Here is a 20,488-nt window from a genome sequence, read left to right on the forward strand (position 1 = left end):
GTGCGGGGGCAGGGATAGGTTGTCCCGTCCCGTCCCGTTTAAATAGACAAATTACTTAACTATCCTTATTTCATTAGTATATATATTTCTCAGTATATATATTAAGTATCCTATATAACAATATTTAAGTAACAAATGAATTTGATTAGAAAGAAAGTTGCAACATTGAAGATATGAATATGAGGGGAAAAAAAGATTAAATCTATTTCAACAATAAATAAATTATGGTCTTAAACGGGATCGGACGAGTACCCGTAGGGGTAAAAATGTTAAACGGTTGTAAGGATGGATGGAAAATTCCCCCATTTTTGCGGTTTTGGACGAGGACGAGGACATGGTTTTTATAGAGTTACGGGAGCGGGGGAGGGTACACCCCCCCTGTTGCCATCCCCGTGGCTGGTTGGCGGGTCGGGCCAATGGTCTAATCAATAATCATATCTCAAACCATATCCACTTTTATTGGGCTGATCTGGGCTAGCCCTCCACGGACTCAAGCGGGGCAAAAGCCCGACCAGATCTGACTGGGCTCGGACCGGCCTGTGGGCACCGGATATTTTTGCACCCTTGCCCTCTCCCAACCTACCTCTCATTATCAGAGAGAGAAGTGCGGGAGAAGAAGGCGCGCAAATTGGGAGTTCAAAGGAAAAAAAGGGGAGCCCTTTTTAATTATTTCTTAACCCTTTCCTTTCTTTCATTATCACTGACATTGCTGCACTAATCCACGCCCATGGCTCCATTTTCTTAACCCTCACAGGTACAATTGGCGCAGTTTAACTAACAAAAACCCTAATCTGTTCTGTGCGCTCTACAGCCTCTACTCCAAAAGAGTAAAAGATTAGTGTATATATGTATAATTTACATTTTGTCTCATTTCTCTGAGTACTTTTTTCAATCAGATCTAAGGTCATTTAATTGTTTATTCTTCTTTCCGTTTGTAATTTGTAGGCTTGGAAGTGACATGATACATGCTTGTTATTTCACTGTTCCTAAAGCTCTGTAAGTAAATTTCCCTGGATCTTTTGATTAATCGTTTTCTATTACATTTTTTCATGGGCTTTTCACTTATTGTATATCACTGATCTTTTTTGTTTGCCAAGAAAGAGTAGGAAAATACAAATTATACAATTGAGTGCCACCAATTATGTATATATATATTTCATAGGTATATTAGTTCAAATGGAATATTCTAATCAAGGTAGATCCAAAGGTCCTTAGGATAATCAAGGAAGTGAAATTAAATAGGTTACTAACTTGCTGCAGCAGATTAGTGAGTTCAAAGCTGTGCAAGTTAACTGCCAACTTGTTATATACCCACTGTACTTCCTCAGTGGCCATCCCTCTCTGGCTGTTATGTGATCATTGCTTCCTCTTTCAGAAAGTGAAACAATAAAAAAGAAAAAAGAAAAGAAAGGTAAAGGGAAAAGGCTCTTACTTCACAGTTCAAGTATTTAATTAGATCATAATGACCATTCTTTGTAAATGCTGATTAGTATTATAAGTATTAATTGTTAATTTAATGTTGCTTTTGTCATCTCTTAGATTATTTGGTTTAAGAGTACTTGTGTTACTCTGTTGTACTTGGACCCAACTGATGAAGGCTAATAGAACTTATTGCATAACTTACTCCTGTCTCCTACTCTTGGAGAATAGACTTTGCTTCGATGCACAACATTTGATAGAAATTATTGGTGCAAATAGGATGCAGATTATCCCATACAGTTGACCACATAGTTGTTAAAGGCTCAAGGCGCATTAAGGTGCCAAAGGCCTTCTAGAGCCTAAGCGCAAGGCGCAGTATAAGGCGCGAGCCTGATCAAAGTAAGGTGCATGTGTAATTATAATGCATATTTAGACTTATTTTTATATATTTTCATACTCAATCACTGACTGCAGGTAATGCAAGTAGTGAACCATAAATTTATGAATTTTGTCAAATATGTGATAAGGTTAAACAATATGATATATGATATACAGTATTTTAGTTTAGTAGTCATTAAATAAAAAGAAAATGATATGTGTAAATGATTAAAATATACAAGGTGCAGCTTTTTAAGCTTGGAGCCTAGTAAAAAGCCTGGGGGCTTTTGTGAGCCTAATTGAAGGGGCCTGGCTTGTAGTAGGTTAAGGCGCTCTAGCTGAGCCGGGATGAGCCTGGGGCTTTTTTGGAGCCTAGGCACGCCTTTAACAACTATTACTTGAAAATATGGTAGTATTACTATTTGGGCGTGTCATAAAAATGGAAGAATATGAAATTTATCAAAATTATTCTGTAATGCATCCTCTCACAGGGACCTAACTTCAGCGTTTTGCTAAAATTATTTAGATAAACGACCTAATATATTAGGCTTCCTTTTGCCTTTACAAGAACGTTAAACTCATCTAATCTGAGCGAAACAATTGGTCTTGGATTCAGACGGGTGGGTGGGTTGGTCGGTCAGTAATTCCAAGCTATGAAACCTTTGAGGTTTAAATTTTAATATGTTTTGTTTTCCTACATTCATTGGATCATCTGTAGTTCTCTCTCATTGTAGTCCAAATTTAAAATTGTTGGCCTAAAGATTAGTAATAGCTTTACTTGAAGCACATTTATTTATTTATTTTTAAATTTTTTGTAGAAAGTTTGGAGTTGTAGCAGGAAGACGGTTAAATTTCAAAGTTCCATTCAAGTGTTCTTATAGGCGAATCCACATGGAGAATAATTACAACAGCGACTCAAGAGGTGCTTTGATCGTTCTAGAAGGTTTGGATCGTTGCGGGAAGACCTCACAATCTAGCAGATTACTATCCTACTTGGAAGGACAAGGCTATTCAGTCGAATCATGGCGGTTTCCAGATAGAAATACGGGTGTTGGGCAAATGATTTCCTCGTATCTTACTAATAAATCGCAACTGGATGACCATGCAATCCATCTCCTCTTTAGTGCTAACCGCTGGGAGAAGAGGTATGTTCAATTTCACATGCATCACATTGTGCTCTACCTTCTTGAAGTACATATAGTTGCATCTCTAATGTCAATCTCATATGCATTGTTCACTTGCTTCTGTTTGTAGTTTGTCATTTAAGCATACATGTTCCATGAGGCTGGCTATGATGAATGATCATGTCAATCTATTCAGTGATTGTTAGAATACTTCTACGTCCAATAAAGAAACTTTTTTTTACTGTTTATAATGGTTTACCCATCTATGACTTGATTAAAGAGTTTGTGTTAGAGCTTTCACCCAAACTTTGTTTTATAACATCATCATTCTTCCTCTTTGATTCTTTTATAATATTATAAACAATGAGAACTAAAAATTGAAATACCGTATAGGAAGGCTAATTTTGTTAGAATCATGATAGATTTCTTCTCATTCGCTTGAAAAGAAATGTTTGCTAATTGACATACTTCAATGCTTGCGCAATTTTCGCTTTACAAAGCCTTTCTTGTTTTAAAATGCAAGTATAGTGTTTGAAAGAAGTTAATTTGAATAATTCAGTAGGCCTTTTAATCTGTAACAGCAAGATTGCATTTATGTATTTTCCATTTGGTGGTGTTCCAAGTGACTTTCCTTTTTTCAATTGACATGATCAGGGTTCATTATCTGTAATGAAGTTTGCACCATGCATATGCCAAATGTCTATGAAGATATTCCATTTGCTTCCACATACATACACCATATGTCTATGAGATATAATGCAAGGCCTTTTTGGGAGGATTATCAACTTGTTCAAATTTCCTGGGTTAGGCATTCCCCCAAATGTTCTTCACTTGTATCTAAGACATTTTGTTAATTAAATCCTCTATGTAGGTTCATTTTGAGAACTGATGTCCACCCAATGAATCCCCCATAACTAAGATGGCAAGTTTGTTGATTGGTATCCTTCTCATTGTTCCTTTTTGTGTATATATCTATTTTTGTGGTTCTCAATCGGTTATTCATTTGGTTGAACTTCTGTGGCTCTTGTCACCCCTCTTCCAGAAAAGGCTCCGTAGTTGTTGACTTTACTAGCTTATTTTGCCCTGGATTTGTACGATTTTCCCATGTAAAATTCATTATATTGGAAAATTGTTTAAAAATGATATTCAAATATAAAAACTGAGTGATTTTTTAAAGCTTACCTAAATTTTGTATAATGTACAAGATAATTTCTCATAATTTGTCCTCATTTTCTTTTTATGTCTTTGGAGTCTGGGACTTAATCCTGCACCAGTGGCCCTTCCCCTACCCATTCACCCCCTACAGCCCCATATCCCTCTACTAGGAGTCTGGGACTTAATCCTGCACCATCACCTGATGGAGGAACAGTGGATGCAAGCTAGACAGCTGTTGGTTGCATCCTTATCTTCATTTGTTTATGTATTCAGTCCCATTCCTGGACTTTTGGAATTTTCAGATAACATCCAGGAGTTTCAAAACCATTTTGCAGGTGAACGAATTTAATTCTAACATCTTTGTTATTGTTGTTTATGTGTTCTTTTTTTTTTTTTTTAAAAAAATAAATAAATTAAATTACTATGCAAGCCAATGTTGTTAAAGTAATGGTTTGTAGTCCCTGAAAGTTCATTTTTAGGATCCACTGGCAATCAATAATGGTGTGGACATCAGCATAAGTGCATGACTGCAATGATAACACTATACTTCATCATTTACCATGTGCTTGCAGATCATTAATGGAGAGTAAGCTGAGGAGTGGAACCACCCTCATTGTTGACCGCTATTCTTATTCCGGGGTGGCATTTTCATCTGCTAAAGGACTTGATATGGAATGGTGTAAGGTGAAGACAAAACTTTATTTTATTGTAAAATTAGATTTATTTTCTTTGTAGTGAAAGAATGAGGTCTTATTGTGCAGGCACCGGAGATAGGGTTGTTGGCTCCAGATGTAGTTTTATACCTTGACATAAAGCCAGAGGTAACAATATTTTTGAAAAAAATTAAAATAAAATATATATATATATATATATATATATATATATATATATATATATATTAAGAATAACATCAAGATCTCAACATTGTTAATTTGAGGATTTCGTTAGCAAATTTTTTCGTCTATCTTGTGACGTACGGGCGTATAGTTTTGATCTTAAGGCGGTTTGTATACATATACAACTGCTTGGAAACAAGCAACCCCTTCCTCATAAGAAGAGTTATCGGCTAGATATGCAGTGTGCTACCGGTCCAGAATGGGATGAATTTGATGATCTGTATTGGATCTAACAACTGTTTTTCCTCATTAGAAAAACGAAAGATTCACCATGCAATAAATATTGTTGTTCATTGTTGTGGTTACTTGTTTAAGAATGATTCAGTTTTTCCCATGTCTTGTAGAAATTCTATGATGTGATAAATGAAATTATAGTTGTTAGCTTCATTTCTGCTAGCATGCACCTCCCTGCATATTATTCCAAATTAAAGCTCTCATGCTATTACCTCTGTGTTGTGTAATGAAATTTCAATTTGAAATGATTAGCAAGCTGCCGAGAGAGGAGGCTACGGAGGTGAGAGATATGAGCAGCTTGAGTTTCAAAAAAAAGTTGCCAATTCTTATCAGATCCTCCGGGACCCCTCGTGGAAGGTATAGTGCCTTGGTTATCAGTTGTCTCCTCTTTTATTTTATTTTATGGTTGTCACTGCAAAACAGAAAAGTCTGGTTTTACTTAGCAAGAAAAGAGCTATGTAACCTGTAGTATGTCTCCTGGTTGTAATGCCATCCGGTCCATCCCTTCATTGACACCTTAGCGCTTGTCATGAACCCGAGTCTTGATTTTGCAACATAGCAAAATGATTTCCATTTTATCAACTAAATGATATAATGAGAAAAATGAAAAGAATAAGGCATCATATAATGGGTAAATTGTACCAACTCTTGAAGTTTGATTATGATGTACTACCTTGAAAGCTATCCCCTCCATCTCCTAGAGATTTTCCTTTTTGTGCAGATTATAGATGCCTGCCTTCCCATTGAAGATGTTGAGACAGAGCTGAGAAAGGTTGTGCTGGATTGTGTGATGACGTGCCAAAAAGGAAAATCTCTCTCCCATCTCTGGTTAGGTAGCTAACTGTTCAGTCTCTCTCTGTTAAGGAAAAGCAACGCATGTATTTCCAGAGAAAAGGCCCTAGTATTTATGATATTTATGAGTGCTATAGTATCGATTGCAGTATAATTAGTATTTCCGGTTTATTTCAGAAACAGGTGCCTGTACTTGTTATTTTGTTTTCAATTTGATGAGCGGCTTTTAGGTGGTTAATGGTTGTAATTGCGGAAATAATTTAGCTGTGTGTTAATGATGCTTGATTAATTTGAAAAATCTTCAAACTTTATGGTCTGAAATCATTAGATTGTTAGATAGAATGCAATTTCATCTCTCATTAGGAATTGTGCTTGTATCTGCAGCCAGAGAAATGGATATAATTCTGGTGAGATTCAACGGTTGGGTGTCATGCTTTTGATTGTTGACAGGTGCCCAAGTCACCGAACTTGTATTATATAGTCTGATCGGAACTCCCCTGAGAGCAATATTTGGCACAAAATCAAATTGATTTGAACAGTTTCAAAGTTTTGGATTAGGATTCAAAACCCACATCCATATAGAAAAATCTACTTTATGCTTCAACCATATCTTGCTTACATACATCATGGTCATTCCAAATCCAAAGAACTTTGCGTTCCCCTACTACTAGTGAAACATAATTTTGGATTGGAGTTTGTACCACAAACTCAACTTTAATACATTATCGTTAACTTCATCAAGAGTAGTGTACATTTCTACTCGTTTGGCGATTCCCCATGACCGGAGTAATTTAAGAGGTTCATCTCTTTCCCTGCAAGGAAAGCAAATATATGAAAATTGTTGCTGGGAGCTACATCAACAGACGAGAACAAGTGGAGAGAGAATTATGCATGAACCAGGTCCTCCTCTCTCTATACATATTTGTATATATCAAGGAACAAAAAATTGTCTAATAATGTCATCATCCAGTGCTGATTCTACAATGAATTGACAAATATTTTTCTGATTTTCTCATTTCTAGTCAATCAAATTAGATGACAATAAAGAAGAAAAATTAAGAAAGAAATACTGCTTTTATCAAAGGTGTCACAAAAATTCCTTTTAGATCAGTGACAATTAGGTACATAGTGGACCTAACATCTGTCTAAAGTTTCAATCAAATATTATCTTAAGAAGAGAGAGTGGTAAAGTTTATAAAATTAAAAAAAAAATATTGACAATTTTTGCAGATTGCATGCATGTTGTCTTTTGATAACTATAGAGTACAAGGCCAGATGGTTTTAATGCAAGTCTGGTCTATTGTTGCTGACACCAAGGATTTCATTGTGAGTGGTAAAAACTAAAATGTTGTAGAAAATCAACAATAATTCTTGCATTGCTAAATTAACGATTGATAAACTCAAACCTAACCTTTCATTCATAGTTAATCAGTCTCAGAATGCCTTTTTTTATTAAGGGTAGAAGGGTGTCTGAAAATATCTTGTTAACCCAGGAGCATGGCTAGGCGGAGTCTCATCCCCACTAAGTTAATACTGGCAGAAAACACCCTTGATCTTATGGTATTATAGTATTAGTGGCCTTATTAGTCTGTAATGAACATAATTTTTATCCAAATTATGTTGATTTGCAACACTTTAATCAATTTTCTAGATTCAACTCTTATTCTTTTTTTTTTTTTTTTTTTTTTTTTTTTGTCAAAACAGTTGAAATACTATTACATTTTCAAGCTCTCCCCAGATTGATTGAAATTTTTTTTTTTTTTTTTTTTTTTTTTTTTTTTTTTTTTTTTTTTTTTTTTTGGCATCATTGTACGCTTTTGGTGTTTGTTTTACTCTTTAGAGTTTTCTTGGTTTGATTCTTTTATTATTATTATTATTATTATTATTTTTTGGTTGTATTTGATTTTTGTTTCCTTGTGTTTGTTAGAGTGTTTCTCAGTTTTATTATAGTGTTTTATTTGAGGTGGAGAAATTTTTAATTAAGGTGGAGTTATGAAAAGATTCTTATTCGAGGTGGAGTTATAGAGAAGCATGTAAAGATTGAATTTTGAGCCAATGTGGAGATTGTTGGGTTTGTGGCTCAAAATTTGTGTGTAGAAAATTAGTTTCTTTTTACGTTTTGGAATGCTAAAATTTATGGAAGAAATTATATTCCATTATAATTCTATTTTAGAGTTGTGATCATTATGGTAACTCTTTGTAGGTAAGTTGGGGAATTCTTGTCCAACAAGGAATTGAGTCTGAAGACTCTATAAATAGAGATGGGTGTTAGGGATTTAGAGAGGAGAAGAGAGAAAAGATGTAAGGGGTTTAAGGGTGAGTGTTGTGAGGAGAGGCGAGAATATATGTAATTCCCGAGTATATATATGTAGCCTCAAAAAAGATGATGAGTGAGTGAGTGGGGTTTTGACATGTGGTTGTATATTTTCTTCCTCGAATAATAGTGAAATTTCTCTCTCCCATGAACGTAATCCTAGAGTTGGGTGAACCATGTAAAATATTGTGTTGTGCGTGGATGTGTATGATTGTTATCTTTATATATGCTTGTGTTAATGTGACGTGATGATACTTCCGCTGTGTGTGAAGGAGGGATTTAACTCTCAACAACAGCCGACCGTTGAGTGGGTTGGAGGGAGTTAATTATCCCCAACAACTGGTATCAGAGCCGATGGTGGGTCAGAGCCTGTGATTGGTCCTGAAGATCAGTAGAAGAAGATTGGTGCGAAGTTTGTCAGAGTAGAAGATGATCGTGAGGTGTTATGGAGATTCAATCAAGAGTTGATGATGACACAAGATATGTCAATGGTGTGAAGCCTACGAGGAACAAGTTTTGGAATAAGCTAGATGATGCTCGTTTTCAAGATGGGGCAAAAGTGATAGAGATGAAGCCCACGAGGAACAAGTTTTGGGAACAAGCCAAAAGTGATGCTAGTTCTCAAGATAGGGTAAGGGGTATGAAGAGTGAAGAAAAAAGGTTTGTTACTTTAAGCCATAAAAACAATTGATGAAGATGAGTTGAAAATCGGTGGATTGCCATGCGTGAGCAATTGAACACCAATGGGATAGATAGAGAAGATAGAAGAAAAAATAAAGAATGATAAATTTGAGAAAAAGTGGAGATTGTTATAGTGTTTTTCAATTTTATCATAGTGCTTTATTTGAGGTGGAGAAATTTTTAATTGAGGTGGAGTTATGAAAAGATCTTTATTCGAGATGGAGCTATGGAGAAGCACGTAAAGATTGAATTTTGAGCCGAGGTGGAGATTGTTGGGTTTGTGGCCCAAAATTTGTGTACAGAAAATTAGTTTCCTTTGTCGTTTTGGAAGGCTAAAATTTGTGGAAGAAATTGTATCCCATTATGCTTCTATTTTAGAGTTGTGATCATTATGGTAACTCCTTGTAGTTAAGTAGGGGAATTCTTGTCTAATAAGGAATTGAGTTTGAAGACTCTATAAATAGAGATGGCTGGGTGTAAGGGGTTTAGAGAGAGAGAGAATAGAGAAAAGATGTAAGGGGTTTAAGAGTGAGTGTTGCGAGGAGATTATATGTAATTCCCGAGTGTATACATGTAACCTCAAAAGAAATGATGAGTAATTGAGTGGGGGTTTTGACATGTGGTTGTATATTCTCTTCTTTGATTCATAATAGTGAAATCTCTCTCTTCCATGGACGTAACCCTAAAATTGGATGAACCATGTAAAATATTGTATTGTGTATGGAAGTGTATGATTTTTATCTCTATATATGCTTGTGTTAATGTGATGTGTTGATGCTTCTGCTGTGTGTGATAAATGAGTGATTTAACTCTCAACAACAGCCCACCGTTGAGTGAGTTGGAGGGAGTTAATTATCCCCAACAGTGTTGAGGGTCTGAGTTATACTCTAGTGGGCTTTGCCCTTGTTTGTACAATTTCATTTCTATTAATTGAAGCTTACCGCTATCTGTTCTTGTCCCATATTGTATCGGATTGAGAAAGGGGTCTTGAGCTTCTAAGGTGAGTAGGCACTTATCGAATTAGAGTAGGTGCAGCTGGGGAAGGTCTTGGCTTTATAAAAGAATATGAGTAAGGGTGGCAGTATTTGACACGATAAGCACGACTCGAACATGATATGGGATAAATGAGTTTGAATTTGTTTTAATCGTATTTGTGTCGACCCGAATTAACACGATAATTAAATGTATCGTGGTCGTGTTTGAACTGTCAACCCGTTTATAACCCAATTAATCTGTTTAATTAAATGTGTCAGATAAACGTGTCATATTCATATTAAAAAATGATCCGTTTAGCTAAACATGTTGAATAAATGTGTTGCGTTTCAGCAACTCTTTGTTTTTTTCACAAGATTTGAAACATGAAACAAAATGAGGATAATTGTTTCCTTTTATATATATATATAAAACTTATTTTAGTAATATATGATAATATGTAAGGGTAATTTAATACTTCGGTGTCGAGGGAATTGCATGTATCGAGATTCAAAAAAGAATCGAAAGACAACTCTTATTCTTATGGTTCTAATTCCTAGATTTTTCGGGGCAGGGCAGGTCAACCCTCTTTCGAAACCACCCCAAAACTAGTCAGAATTTTCAAAGCATCCCCTATCACCGTCCTCATTTACACCATCAATTCACTAAAACTGCCCCCAAACAATGTGGGGAATTTTGCCATCCCTACTTGTCGTGTCAAATCTTGACCCATTTATTAAACGGGTTATACATGTCGTGTCGTGTTACCGTGTAATAATCGCGTTGTGTTTGTGTTAGCTAGAGTTTTTAGACATGAATAATAATATTGTCGTGTTCGTGTCGACCCGTATAACATAATACACATACTCTGACACGACCGACCAACACGAATTGGCACCCCTAACTTATACGCTAGCGCATATATATATATATATATATATATATATATATATATATATATATATATATATATATAGCTATTAAAGGATATATATAAATTTTTAAGCCAATTTTAAGGAACCCACTAATTAATACCCATACTCTGACACCCCTATTTTTTTTTATGGGTAAAGTATATTAACACCTCCTGAGGTTTGCCAAAAGGACGCACAAATGAAACTTAGCCTATTTTGGGACAAAGACACCTCCTCAAGTTTGATACACTTACCAAAGACACCCTAATGGTAATGAATTGACATTTTTGCCATTGACTTTTAAATTGACTAATTTGAATGTTAAAATAACCTTTCTAACCTTCATAATCTATTTCTTTCCTTTTCTTCTCTCTTTTGGTTCTCTCCTCCTGCAGCACCAGCACACATATAGACACACACACACACACACACACACATGTATATGTGTGTGTGTATAGATACAAACATATATATATATATATATATATATATATATATATATATATATATATCCACACACACAAGGCGGTGACGGGCGGCGGCGAGCTGTCGTCAAGGAGACTAACACTGGTGAATTAAATGATGATGATGTTGTCGGTGGCAGAGGTGTCGACGGTGGTTGCAATAGAGGCGGCGACGGTGGTTTTCAGATCTGCAAATCGCGTGAACTTCACGCGCCCACAATCGTCTTCTTCCTTCAACATCCACTACAGCCGCCGCCGCCACAACACCTACCACCACCGCCACACAATCGGCTTCGCTCCCACACCCCTATATACCACCATCATCACCGGACCACCACCACCGACCACCACTCATTTCAACACCATCCCACCTGAAAATTAACACCCAAAAGCCATACCCAATTTTCTTTTTCTGTGTTCATATATATATATATATATATATATATATATATATACACCACTCGTTTCATATATATATACTGAAGAAATTTGTTGTGTTGTTCTTTCTTGGTCTATTTTCTTTCTTTGTGGCTGTGTATAGAGAGAGAGCGACACGGTTCTTTGTGGCTGTGTATAGAGAGAAAGACATGGTATTTTATAGGGAGGGGGCAAGGGTAATTTAGTCATTTAATTATTTTGATATTTTATAATTATAATTGATTAAATAGTGAAGGGTAAAATTGACTTTTCACGGGATTTTAGGCTCTGTTTGGATTGTAAATTTGATAAGGGGGTGTCTTTGTCCCAAAATAACCTAAGTTTCATCTGAGTGTCCTTTTACCAAATCTCAGGGGATGTTAGTGAACTTTACCCTTTTTTATATTTGATTTTAAATCACATAAGCTCTCGTAACGTTATAACTTACACCTAATGTTCATTATGAATTAGTATAAAACTGTATTTTTTTTTTTTTTCCTTGTATAAATCTATATCAGTTGAATAAATATATATATATATATATATATATATATATATATATAAGACTATATCAATTGAATAAAAATAAAAAAAAAGACTAAAACAATAATAATAATAATAACAACGGAATTTACCTCATTATAGATTGATTAGGTTGTTATATTGGTTAAGTTGTATGTGAATTACTTCAACGGCCCAGACATAGTGCAGCTTTAACGTCCAGTTTCCATGCAAACACTCCAAAATCCATCCTCCAAACATCACATGGCACAGTCCTTGACCATTTGTGGTTACGCCACGTGTACTCAACTCTCACTCTGCATGCAAACGCTGGGTAAAAGTAGGGCAAACACTTCTCCTCTTTCAATCACCAACCAAACCATATGCATGCACCCTCCTCCTGCTGCTTCCATCGCCATCTCCTTATAAGCTTCATTCACCCACTGCACCCTGTTTAACCCATCCGACACCAACGCCGGACACGCGTCCACCTCCAGATTCATCACCTTCTCCATGTCCGATGACCCTAATCCTCTCCCGTCCATGCTTGTCTCCGTCACGCATTCCACCACCACCCATGACTCCACCACTCTCCTCATTGCTGTCAGATCCTCTGCATCTGACCCACACCCACCATAAGCTCCCACTACTACATTCTTATTCATTGAGTTCAACCTGCAGATTGGTGGATCTTGATCATCACGTGTTTTTTTTGTAATTCCGGTAGGATCAAGACCACCCGAAGATCCTCCCTCTAAAATACCCTTGCCGACTGATTTCTCTGGCAACAATTGTAGCGTCACAAGTGATCCCTTCTTTGCAGCCATTTCTTCATAATTTTTGCAATCTGTAGCAGCCGTAGCTCTTTTCTTACTCCTTCTAACGGTAGAGTACTTCCTCTCTGTTCTTTTACGTTTTGGAGTGACCGCCTTGTTGTTCTCCGGCATTGACACTTCACCACCGGCGGGCTTGGGTGCAATTGGCCGGTAACGGAGCATTATATGATTGATTATAAACTTATCATCATTTGCACAGTACTCTTCAGATCTTGCTATGCAGCTTCCTCCTTTGCCTCTCATGTTTCTCTCTCTATTCCATCACTATCTCTCTAGATCACATCGCATGGGGTGCTTGTTTGGGGAGCTGAAATGTGATATTCATAGGAGAAGAGTGCTATATATTTTATGGATATTCATAGGAGAAGAGTGCTATATATTTTATGGATGTGTGTATATTAGGCCACTGTTGGTTCTTGTTGTTAATGTGTGTGGTCCCGCTTTACTAGAAGTTGCGATTGGGCCCACTAGGAATGGCCAACGGGAAATTGGTTAGTGTCTTGCACTGACGTAAAAAGGAGGGACACGTATTTGTTCGTGGGCCAAAACAGTCACGTTCAGTGAACCGGATAGGTACCAGAATTGGATACGTGCGAAGAATATAGCGCGGGACTCCACAAAGCACTACGTAACTGGATTCAGACACTCGCCATTGGCCCATACAGATTAATACGCCATCATTTTCCTTTTGCATGTTATGTCAACTGCAATAATTTGAATCCCATCCAATGGCGTCTCTCTTGTTTTTAGAAATTTCAAATTTGTTAATCGCTTACTTGGTTAGTTACTCACTACTATTTTGTCCACTAATTTATAAGTTGTTATTGTATGATAAGTGGATGAATTACTGTTCAAATGAAAAGTTTAAGTTTTTAAGTGATAACACTCAATTTTATACGTCAAGACTCTTCTAATATAGCGTTCCATTCTGGAACAAGAATCTACATATTTTTTCCTACAAGATCCTTCCCATCAGGTGTAGCCCGGTACCTGATAGGAACACCTCTGTATCCTATGATTCAAAAATTTAATCTATTAAATTGTGCTAACATCTAACTTTATATGTCCAAAAATACCCTTCTTATTTGGATCCAACGTGAGATAAGAATCCATGACAATATGAATGGTTGTATATGGAAATTGGTTCTAACAATGTTGGCGGCAGCATACATGATTTCAAAGCAACGGTACTCAGGAGAGAGGGGCTGTGCTAAGAAAAAGTTCAAACTTCAAACCTTCTTTGGATTCTTTTCGAGAAGTAATGCACACTACTCTCGTCGTCTCCTCTTGTTTGTAGTACTTGCAGGATGTGGACACATGCGTGGCTTATCACCATTCATATTTGGTCCCTATTTCCTGACATAATTAATCATATATGCAACACCATTTTGACAATATATATTTTACGTCGGTATTCAATATGTATGCTTTCATCCTATATATACACATATGTCTTAGGAAAAAATATATAAATACATATATATAGATCGACTGCTCATTGTATATAGTCCTTTGCATAAGCGGAGATAATTTCTTTGTTGGGAAATATCAGCTTCTCATCTATACAAACTTTGAAGAAGAATAAGGAGAAAAGAATATAGGGAAATAGTTAAATTTTAAAAAATCTCTGCTTCGCTATCTATTATTATTATTTTTAATCACATTATTTTAGTAACTACCCCATTGAACTAAATTTCTAGCTTCCTCACTAGACACGTATATATATGGTGATTGCAATGTCATATAGTTCCAACTATGCCAAACTATTTAATTGACTGATCTAATATCTTTTTCGGAGAGAATAACACTCCTTAGTTATTGTCCATTTTATTGGTTGAGATTTATGTCAACAAAAGATTTTTATCAGTACCAAAAAAAACACAATTAACAAAGATAAGAGTCTAGAGGAGGAGTTAATTGCCATTTTTTTTTTAACTTAATTGTCAATTTGTTTTGATGTGAAATGTTTGACATTGAAAGATAACTTTTTATGTAACTTTTTTTACATGGAAAAAATAAATCATTTTCCCTTTGTTTAAATGCTTGAATATGACTTTAAAAATAATTGATTTAGAAAATGCACAAGAAGTTTTCCTATTTTCCTTATTTACAGAAAATAATTACTTCCTATTGAACTATAAGGGTGCTATATTATTGGCACCCCTAAAGTACACATTAATTTCTCATAATCTTGGAGAGTCTAGATTCAAAGTATAAGATACTTTTCGTTTTATTTTTCATTAATAATTATCGAATAAACATATTAAACTAGATGCTTGGACTTTTCTTGGAGTCTGAATATCATCAGTCTTTTAATGGTTGATTGCAAAAACATTAAAATAAAAAAGAAAGAGAGAGAGAATATGTTTAATTTTTTAAAGTTATTTTTAATAATCTCATTTCATGTTATTTTTTGTACCTTTATCTATTTCTTACCCCCTGTTACAATTAGTATTCCTTATTTGAGAGAGGGTCTCTAAGCTTCCAATATATGTGTAATGTGTCCAAATTATCTAAGTATACTCTCTCAAATAACTTATAGTGCAAAAAAACCCTTGATGTGACCAAAATCACTCCTTACATTTTAAAATCATTAAATAAGGAGACTCTTTCACCTAGTTCGTTATATGAAAATTTTCATATATATATATAAAATATATAAATTTAATATATATACATATTATAATAGGCGGAGCCATTCCAGGGGGCACATGCCCCAGATGGGCTGGACATTAATTGGCTCCGCCTCTACCTACATGTGTAGATGTGTTTATAAAAAATTGTGAGTGTGAAGAGATTGTAAAGCAAACAATTTCTTCACAGCTTTAATCCCCAACTTGAATATGGGTGTCGAGACAAATTTAGGAGCTTACATAGTTCAGTTGAAATATGAGGGAGCGTGCGCAACCCATGAGGGGTCAGGCCTTCCTAACCGATGGTGACAAATTTAGGAGCGCGCACTACCAAATTGGAATATAAGGGAGTGTGCACCAACGACGGACCCAGAAAATTATGTAAGGGGGCAACCTATGTTATATAGGCAATAGTAGAATTATTCTATAATTTCAATGGGGCAATTTTAAAATTTTATAAGTATTTAATACAAAAAGAAGAAAACAATAGATATAAAATATTAATTAAAAAAAAAATAGTGGGGGTAATTGCCCCCACTGGGCATACGGTAAATCTGCTTGCACAACCCATGAGGGTTAGGCCATCGAAAATATTTTGAAGGGACAATGTGAGACGCATATTGACAATTAGGAGCATGCACAACCCCTCTCTCGCGAATATGGTCCACGAGGGTCAGACCTACGAGATCATTTTGAAAACTGTGTGTCTCAAAACGGATAGTATTTCAAATTACTCCTTCCATCCCAAAATATATATTTATTTTGAAAATTGTGAGTCACAATTCCTAAAGTGAACGTCCATTTTGTAACGGAGGGAATATAAGATAGAAATTGGCCATGGTGGACTGGGGTTTTGACTTGAGTGTGTTATGCATGGATAGGGTGGACAAGAAAACCCATTTTGGCCCAACCTAAATAAAATTTTGATTCTGATCACAAGTTGGGTTTGTTGTGCTCCACTTGCCAACTGCCAAGCCCAGAAAGTTCGGCCCATTTTTGGACCAAACCTAAATAAAATTTTGATTAGTTTAAAAATTAATAAATGAAGTGAAATTTTTTGGCAAAATGCCAAATTTCGGTTTTCACAATAATTATACGTGAGAAATGGATTTACGGCTATTATATAACAGTTATAAAATGAAGGGGTCAATGCGAACGCACAATTGCTCATTCTTTATATAATAGTAGGATTTTTTGCACTTCACACTTTATAAAATTAGCCAAAAAGATTATCAAGATTATTTAGAGTTTTCAATAAAAATGATAGCATTTGACCATCATGTGTTTCATCTTAATTGTTATGTCCTAAGGAATAAGTAATAGAATGGTGTCGAGTGCAAACGGTTGATATGCTAAAAAATTTTTAATCATAAGGTGATATGCAAAAAAGAATAATTAATGGTTCAAAAAGATATGTTGCAATTAATTATGATTAATTTGAATTATTTTGTTTTTTTTAAAAAAAAAAAAAAAAATTTAAATTGCTACCAATCCTAACAGCTCCCTAACTAGAGGGTTTTAAAATGAATGATAGTATAAGGGAGTGGCATGCTAAAAGAAAAAATTATACTCAGATGCAAAAGGTTAATTGATTAATAATTTATGAGAGGTTTTTACAATTAACCTTTCTCCTAAAGACGAATGTGGGCATTTTATGTTAAAAGTTCTTTAGTTTTTCGTATGCACATGTATACAATTGGGTTTTACTAAATGCATTAAAAAATATATATATTAAATAAATTTGTTCGTGCACTTTGTCATGACCTATGGTTATTATTATGCGTATATAAGCTTTAAGTATATGTGTATAGACGTATGCATAGTGTATACACATTATATGTGTATATATATTATTTGAATATACGAGTTAATACATTTAAAAAAATTATTTTAATCTTCTGCAAATTACCCTCATTTTATTAAATTTTTTTATAAGTGACCATTTACTTGAAAATTAAGAAATAATCTAGATTTTATAGCTGTCACTTTCTTTAGCTGGGTGCCTATATAGTATATAATGAACACCTACCCCCACCATGAAAAGACGTAGAGCTTGTTCGCAATGGATTGGTCTAGGTTTTTAAGTTTCCAATACAACAACCAAAATTTATCCAAATATTAATATGTACATATTTTTATATAAATAAATATATATATAAGGCGCTGTCTCCTGAATATATTTCAATAGCAACATATATATATATATATATATATATATATGAACAATTAGGATTGATATTTTTCTTTTTCTTTTTCTGAATTTATTATTACCTTAGAACTTGGTCTTGAACGTTTGGCACTTTCCTTGGTTGTTCAGTGCTTTCAACGGCCCAATCTAAGCGCAGCCTTAACGTCAAGCCTCCATGCAAAGCCTACAAAGTCGATCCTCCACACATCACACGGCATAGTCTGCGAGTTCTTCTGCTTCTGCCCCGTGTACTGGACACGCACTCTGCATGCAAACGCCGGGCACATTATCGGCAGCTCCTCCTTCACCACCAGTCGCACCATCACCTCCGGCAGCGTCTCTCCATTACCCTGTGGGCCCACCATCCTCTTGTAAGCCTCATTCACCCACTGCACCCTATTTAGACCGTCTGATACGAACGTTGGACACGTGTCCATCCCCAGATTCTTCATTCTTTCCACGTCCGTTCCGTCCATGTACTTCTCCGTCACGTCTTCTACCGTCACCCACGACTCCACCACTGTGGCAGGCACCACCACCGCCGTCCGATCTGACACACCACAAGCGATATTCGTGGTTTTGTTGAAGTTCAACCAGATCGGAACCGAACGATCAATATTCCGCAAAGATCCTCCTGCCGTCGGGTCACCGGTGTGCTCCGGTAGCAACTGTAGCGTCACAACCGCCTCGTCCGACTTATCGTCTTCCTCAGCCGGTTTTACTTGGTCTTTCTTAGACCTTTTCTTCTCCCGAACCCTGACGTACTTTCTCTTCGCTCTTGTTGTGCTTTTCACGCACGAGATCTTGTTCTCCGGCGTCGAACCACCGGAAACAGATCCATCGGTGGCCGGTTTTGGTGCGATCGGCCTGAATCTTAACATCATCTGGTTGATGATGGTCTTATCATTGACACCGGCGGTGCCGCCTCCTCTAGTGAGGCAACCTTTTCCAGCATCCATCACAAACACACACTGTCAATGGAATGGAAATGTGTGTTTCTCTCTCTAGAAACCAGATGGACGGATGGTGAATGATGAATGGCATGAGAAGTACGGTGAGGGGTGCGTGTGCAATACGTGGTGTCTAGGGCAACACTTGAACAGTAAAAAGGAGTGATTGGTAGGTTCAGATCAGGTGGGTCCCACGTTAAAGGAGCGTATCCTTGATAACTGAGGATTTTGATTGGCTGTCACGTGTCGACCAATGAGAGAAAGGACGCGTATAGAGAGCACTTGAAAAAAGATGGGACACGTATGTGCCTTGATTGAAGTGAAGTGGAGATGCCTTCGATAATTTCGACGCGTGGCTTCTGTTCAAACCGTATCATTGCTTTTCAGAATGTGGCGCGTGAGAATCACATGCTCAGATTGCTTTTGCACGTGGTTGGTGGGCGTGTGAGTGTGAGGTGGGGTCTTCCCTTCTTTGCTGAGTTTTTGGGAGATGTAGGATGAGGGACACGTGGATGGTACGATGACGCTAAGGACCTTTGGCAATTTTATGTGACGACATGGTGAAAAGATAAAAATGTAATTGATTAGGGGAGTGGAAAGAGGGCGCCCCAATGGGATTCGGCCTTTAAAAGCACGACGCGCCTCTTGAAGAGTTGTGGCCATGTTAGTCACGTGTTTGATACATGGATGGTTTTCAGTGGGTATCCTTTCCTTTTCCTAGTAACACTAGTGGTTGTAGTGAGGCATGTAAAGGGACGAGGATTTTGATGGCCGTCTCCAAATATTTTCTTTTATAACAAATTAGTATCTGGTGAGACCGACCATGGGACTGTGTTGCCGGCTTAAAGACCAATCCAACATAATACCAAAACTAAATTTGTTTTGCAACAGAATAATTTCTTTTCAATTGAGTCGGTTGGGCAATCTCTCTCGCAATGGTGGTGGTGGGCCCACACTCCCTGTATGACATAAATCTTGTTCCAACTCGCTCACTTATTTTAGGGAGGTGATAATGGACACAGGACACCTATTTCTTTTGTTAAATAAATTGACAACTTTGCCCTTACACCTTTCTTTCATTCTTAAGCCGCCAAAACTTGTACTCCTTTGTCAAATACATTCTCTAATCCTTTCTGGAATGGAGCCAGAGAGCCATTTTCTAGACGCAGGCCTCGTCCGGAAGTCAGCGGGACAGCGCACATTAGCAAGCACAGGAACAGCAGTCTCCATCCACCATATACTTGGATATATATACATATATATATATATATAGAGAGAGAGAGAGAGAGAGAGAGAGAAGGGGAAGGGAGAGAGAGAGATGGGTTTATGTCGGGCTGATATATTATTAATTAAGGGCAGAAGCGCAAGTTAGCATGGGAAGAGGGGTGAGTCAGTTCATTGGGCTTTGAATTTTTATATTTTGACATTTAGCCATTTGGGAAGACTTGGAGAAGAATAGGGGGTGAGTCCCCAAACCCTCCATTGATGCTATCATAAGATTTTGTCTCTCATCACATTCTCCACCAATTCCATCATAGGCAAGTAAAATGGGTAATATAACTTGAAGAATGGAGATAATAAGGATTAAATGATCATTTAAAGGGTAAAGTGCAAAAAAAA

At 36.5% G+C, this 20,488-nt stretch overlaps 2 protein-coding genes across 6 annotated transcripts; one reads left to right on the plus strand and one right to left on the minus strand.

Annotated features, from left to right (window-relative positions):
• Positions 1–575: 575 nt before the first annotated feature.
• On the plus strand, positions 576–6,319 carry LOC132280785 (thymidylate kinase-like). 4 transcript variants are annotated; one of them, XM_059782532.1, is made up of 7 exons: positions 576–848; positions 946–996; positions 2,616–2,942; positions 4,649–4,760; positions 4,838–4,897; positions 5,459–5,563; positions 5,928–6,319. In XM_059782532.1, coding segments are annotated over exons 1-7 (777 nt in total). In that variant the 5' UTR covers positions 576–846; the 3' UTR covers positions 6,048–6,319. The 4 variants fall into 4 exon arrangements, with proteins under 4 accessions (XP_059638515.1, XP_059638518.1, XP_059638516.1 ...); XM_059782535.1 differs by having other exon boundaries at positions 576–840; XM_059782533.1 differs by having other exon boundaries at positions 576–827.
• Positions 6,320–6,329: 10 nt separating this feature from the next.
• Positions 6,330–19,080, minus strand: LOC132280784 (uncharacterized). Of its 2 annotated transcripts, none has more exons than XM_059782531.1 (2): positions 12,396–13,668; positions 6,330–6,810 (listed from the first exon to the last, which is right to left on the minus strand). In XM_059782531.1, exon 1 carries the CDS (start codon positions 13,338–13,340, stop codon positions 12,567–12,569), a length of 774 nt encoding a protein of 257 aa, XP_059638514.1. In that variant the 5' UTR covers positions 13,341–13,668; the 3' UTR covers positions 6,330–6,810; positions 12,396–12,566. The 2 variants fall into 2 exon arrangements, with proteins under 2 accessions (XP_059638514.1, XP_059638513.1); XM_059782530.1 differs by lacking the exon at positions 12,396–13,668 and adding an exon at positions 18,002–19,080 and having other exon boundaries at positions 6,527–6,810.
• Positions 19,081–20,488: the final 1,408 nt, after the last annotated feature.

This window comes from Cornus florida, unplaced genomic scaffold, assembly GCF_030987335.1.
Source record: "Cornus florida cultivar Cherokee Brave unplaced genomic scaffold, ASM3098733v1 CherokeeBrave_3.0.0_Hap2_Chr11, whole genome shotgun sequence".
NCBI lineage: Eukaryota > Viridiplantae > Streptophyta > Magnoliopsida > Cornales > Cornaceae > Cornus > Cornus florida.

Coding starts and splice junctions, on each gene's coding strand:
- LOC132280785 (XM_059782532.1), top strand. Junction 997..2,615: donor TTCACTGTTCCTAAAGCTCT/GTAAGTAAATTT, acceptor AATTTTTTGTAG/AAAGTTTGGAGTTGTAGCAG. Junction 4,761..4,837: donor TTGATATGGAATGGTGTAAG/GTGAAGACAAAA, acceptor CTTATTGTGCAG/GCACCGGAGATAGGGTTGTT.
- LOC132280784 (XM_059782530.1), bottom strand. CDS start 18,877: ATGGATGCTGGAAAAGGTTGCCTCACTAGAGGAGGCGGCACCGCCGGT.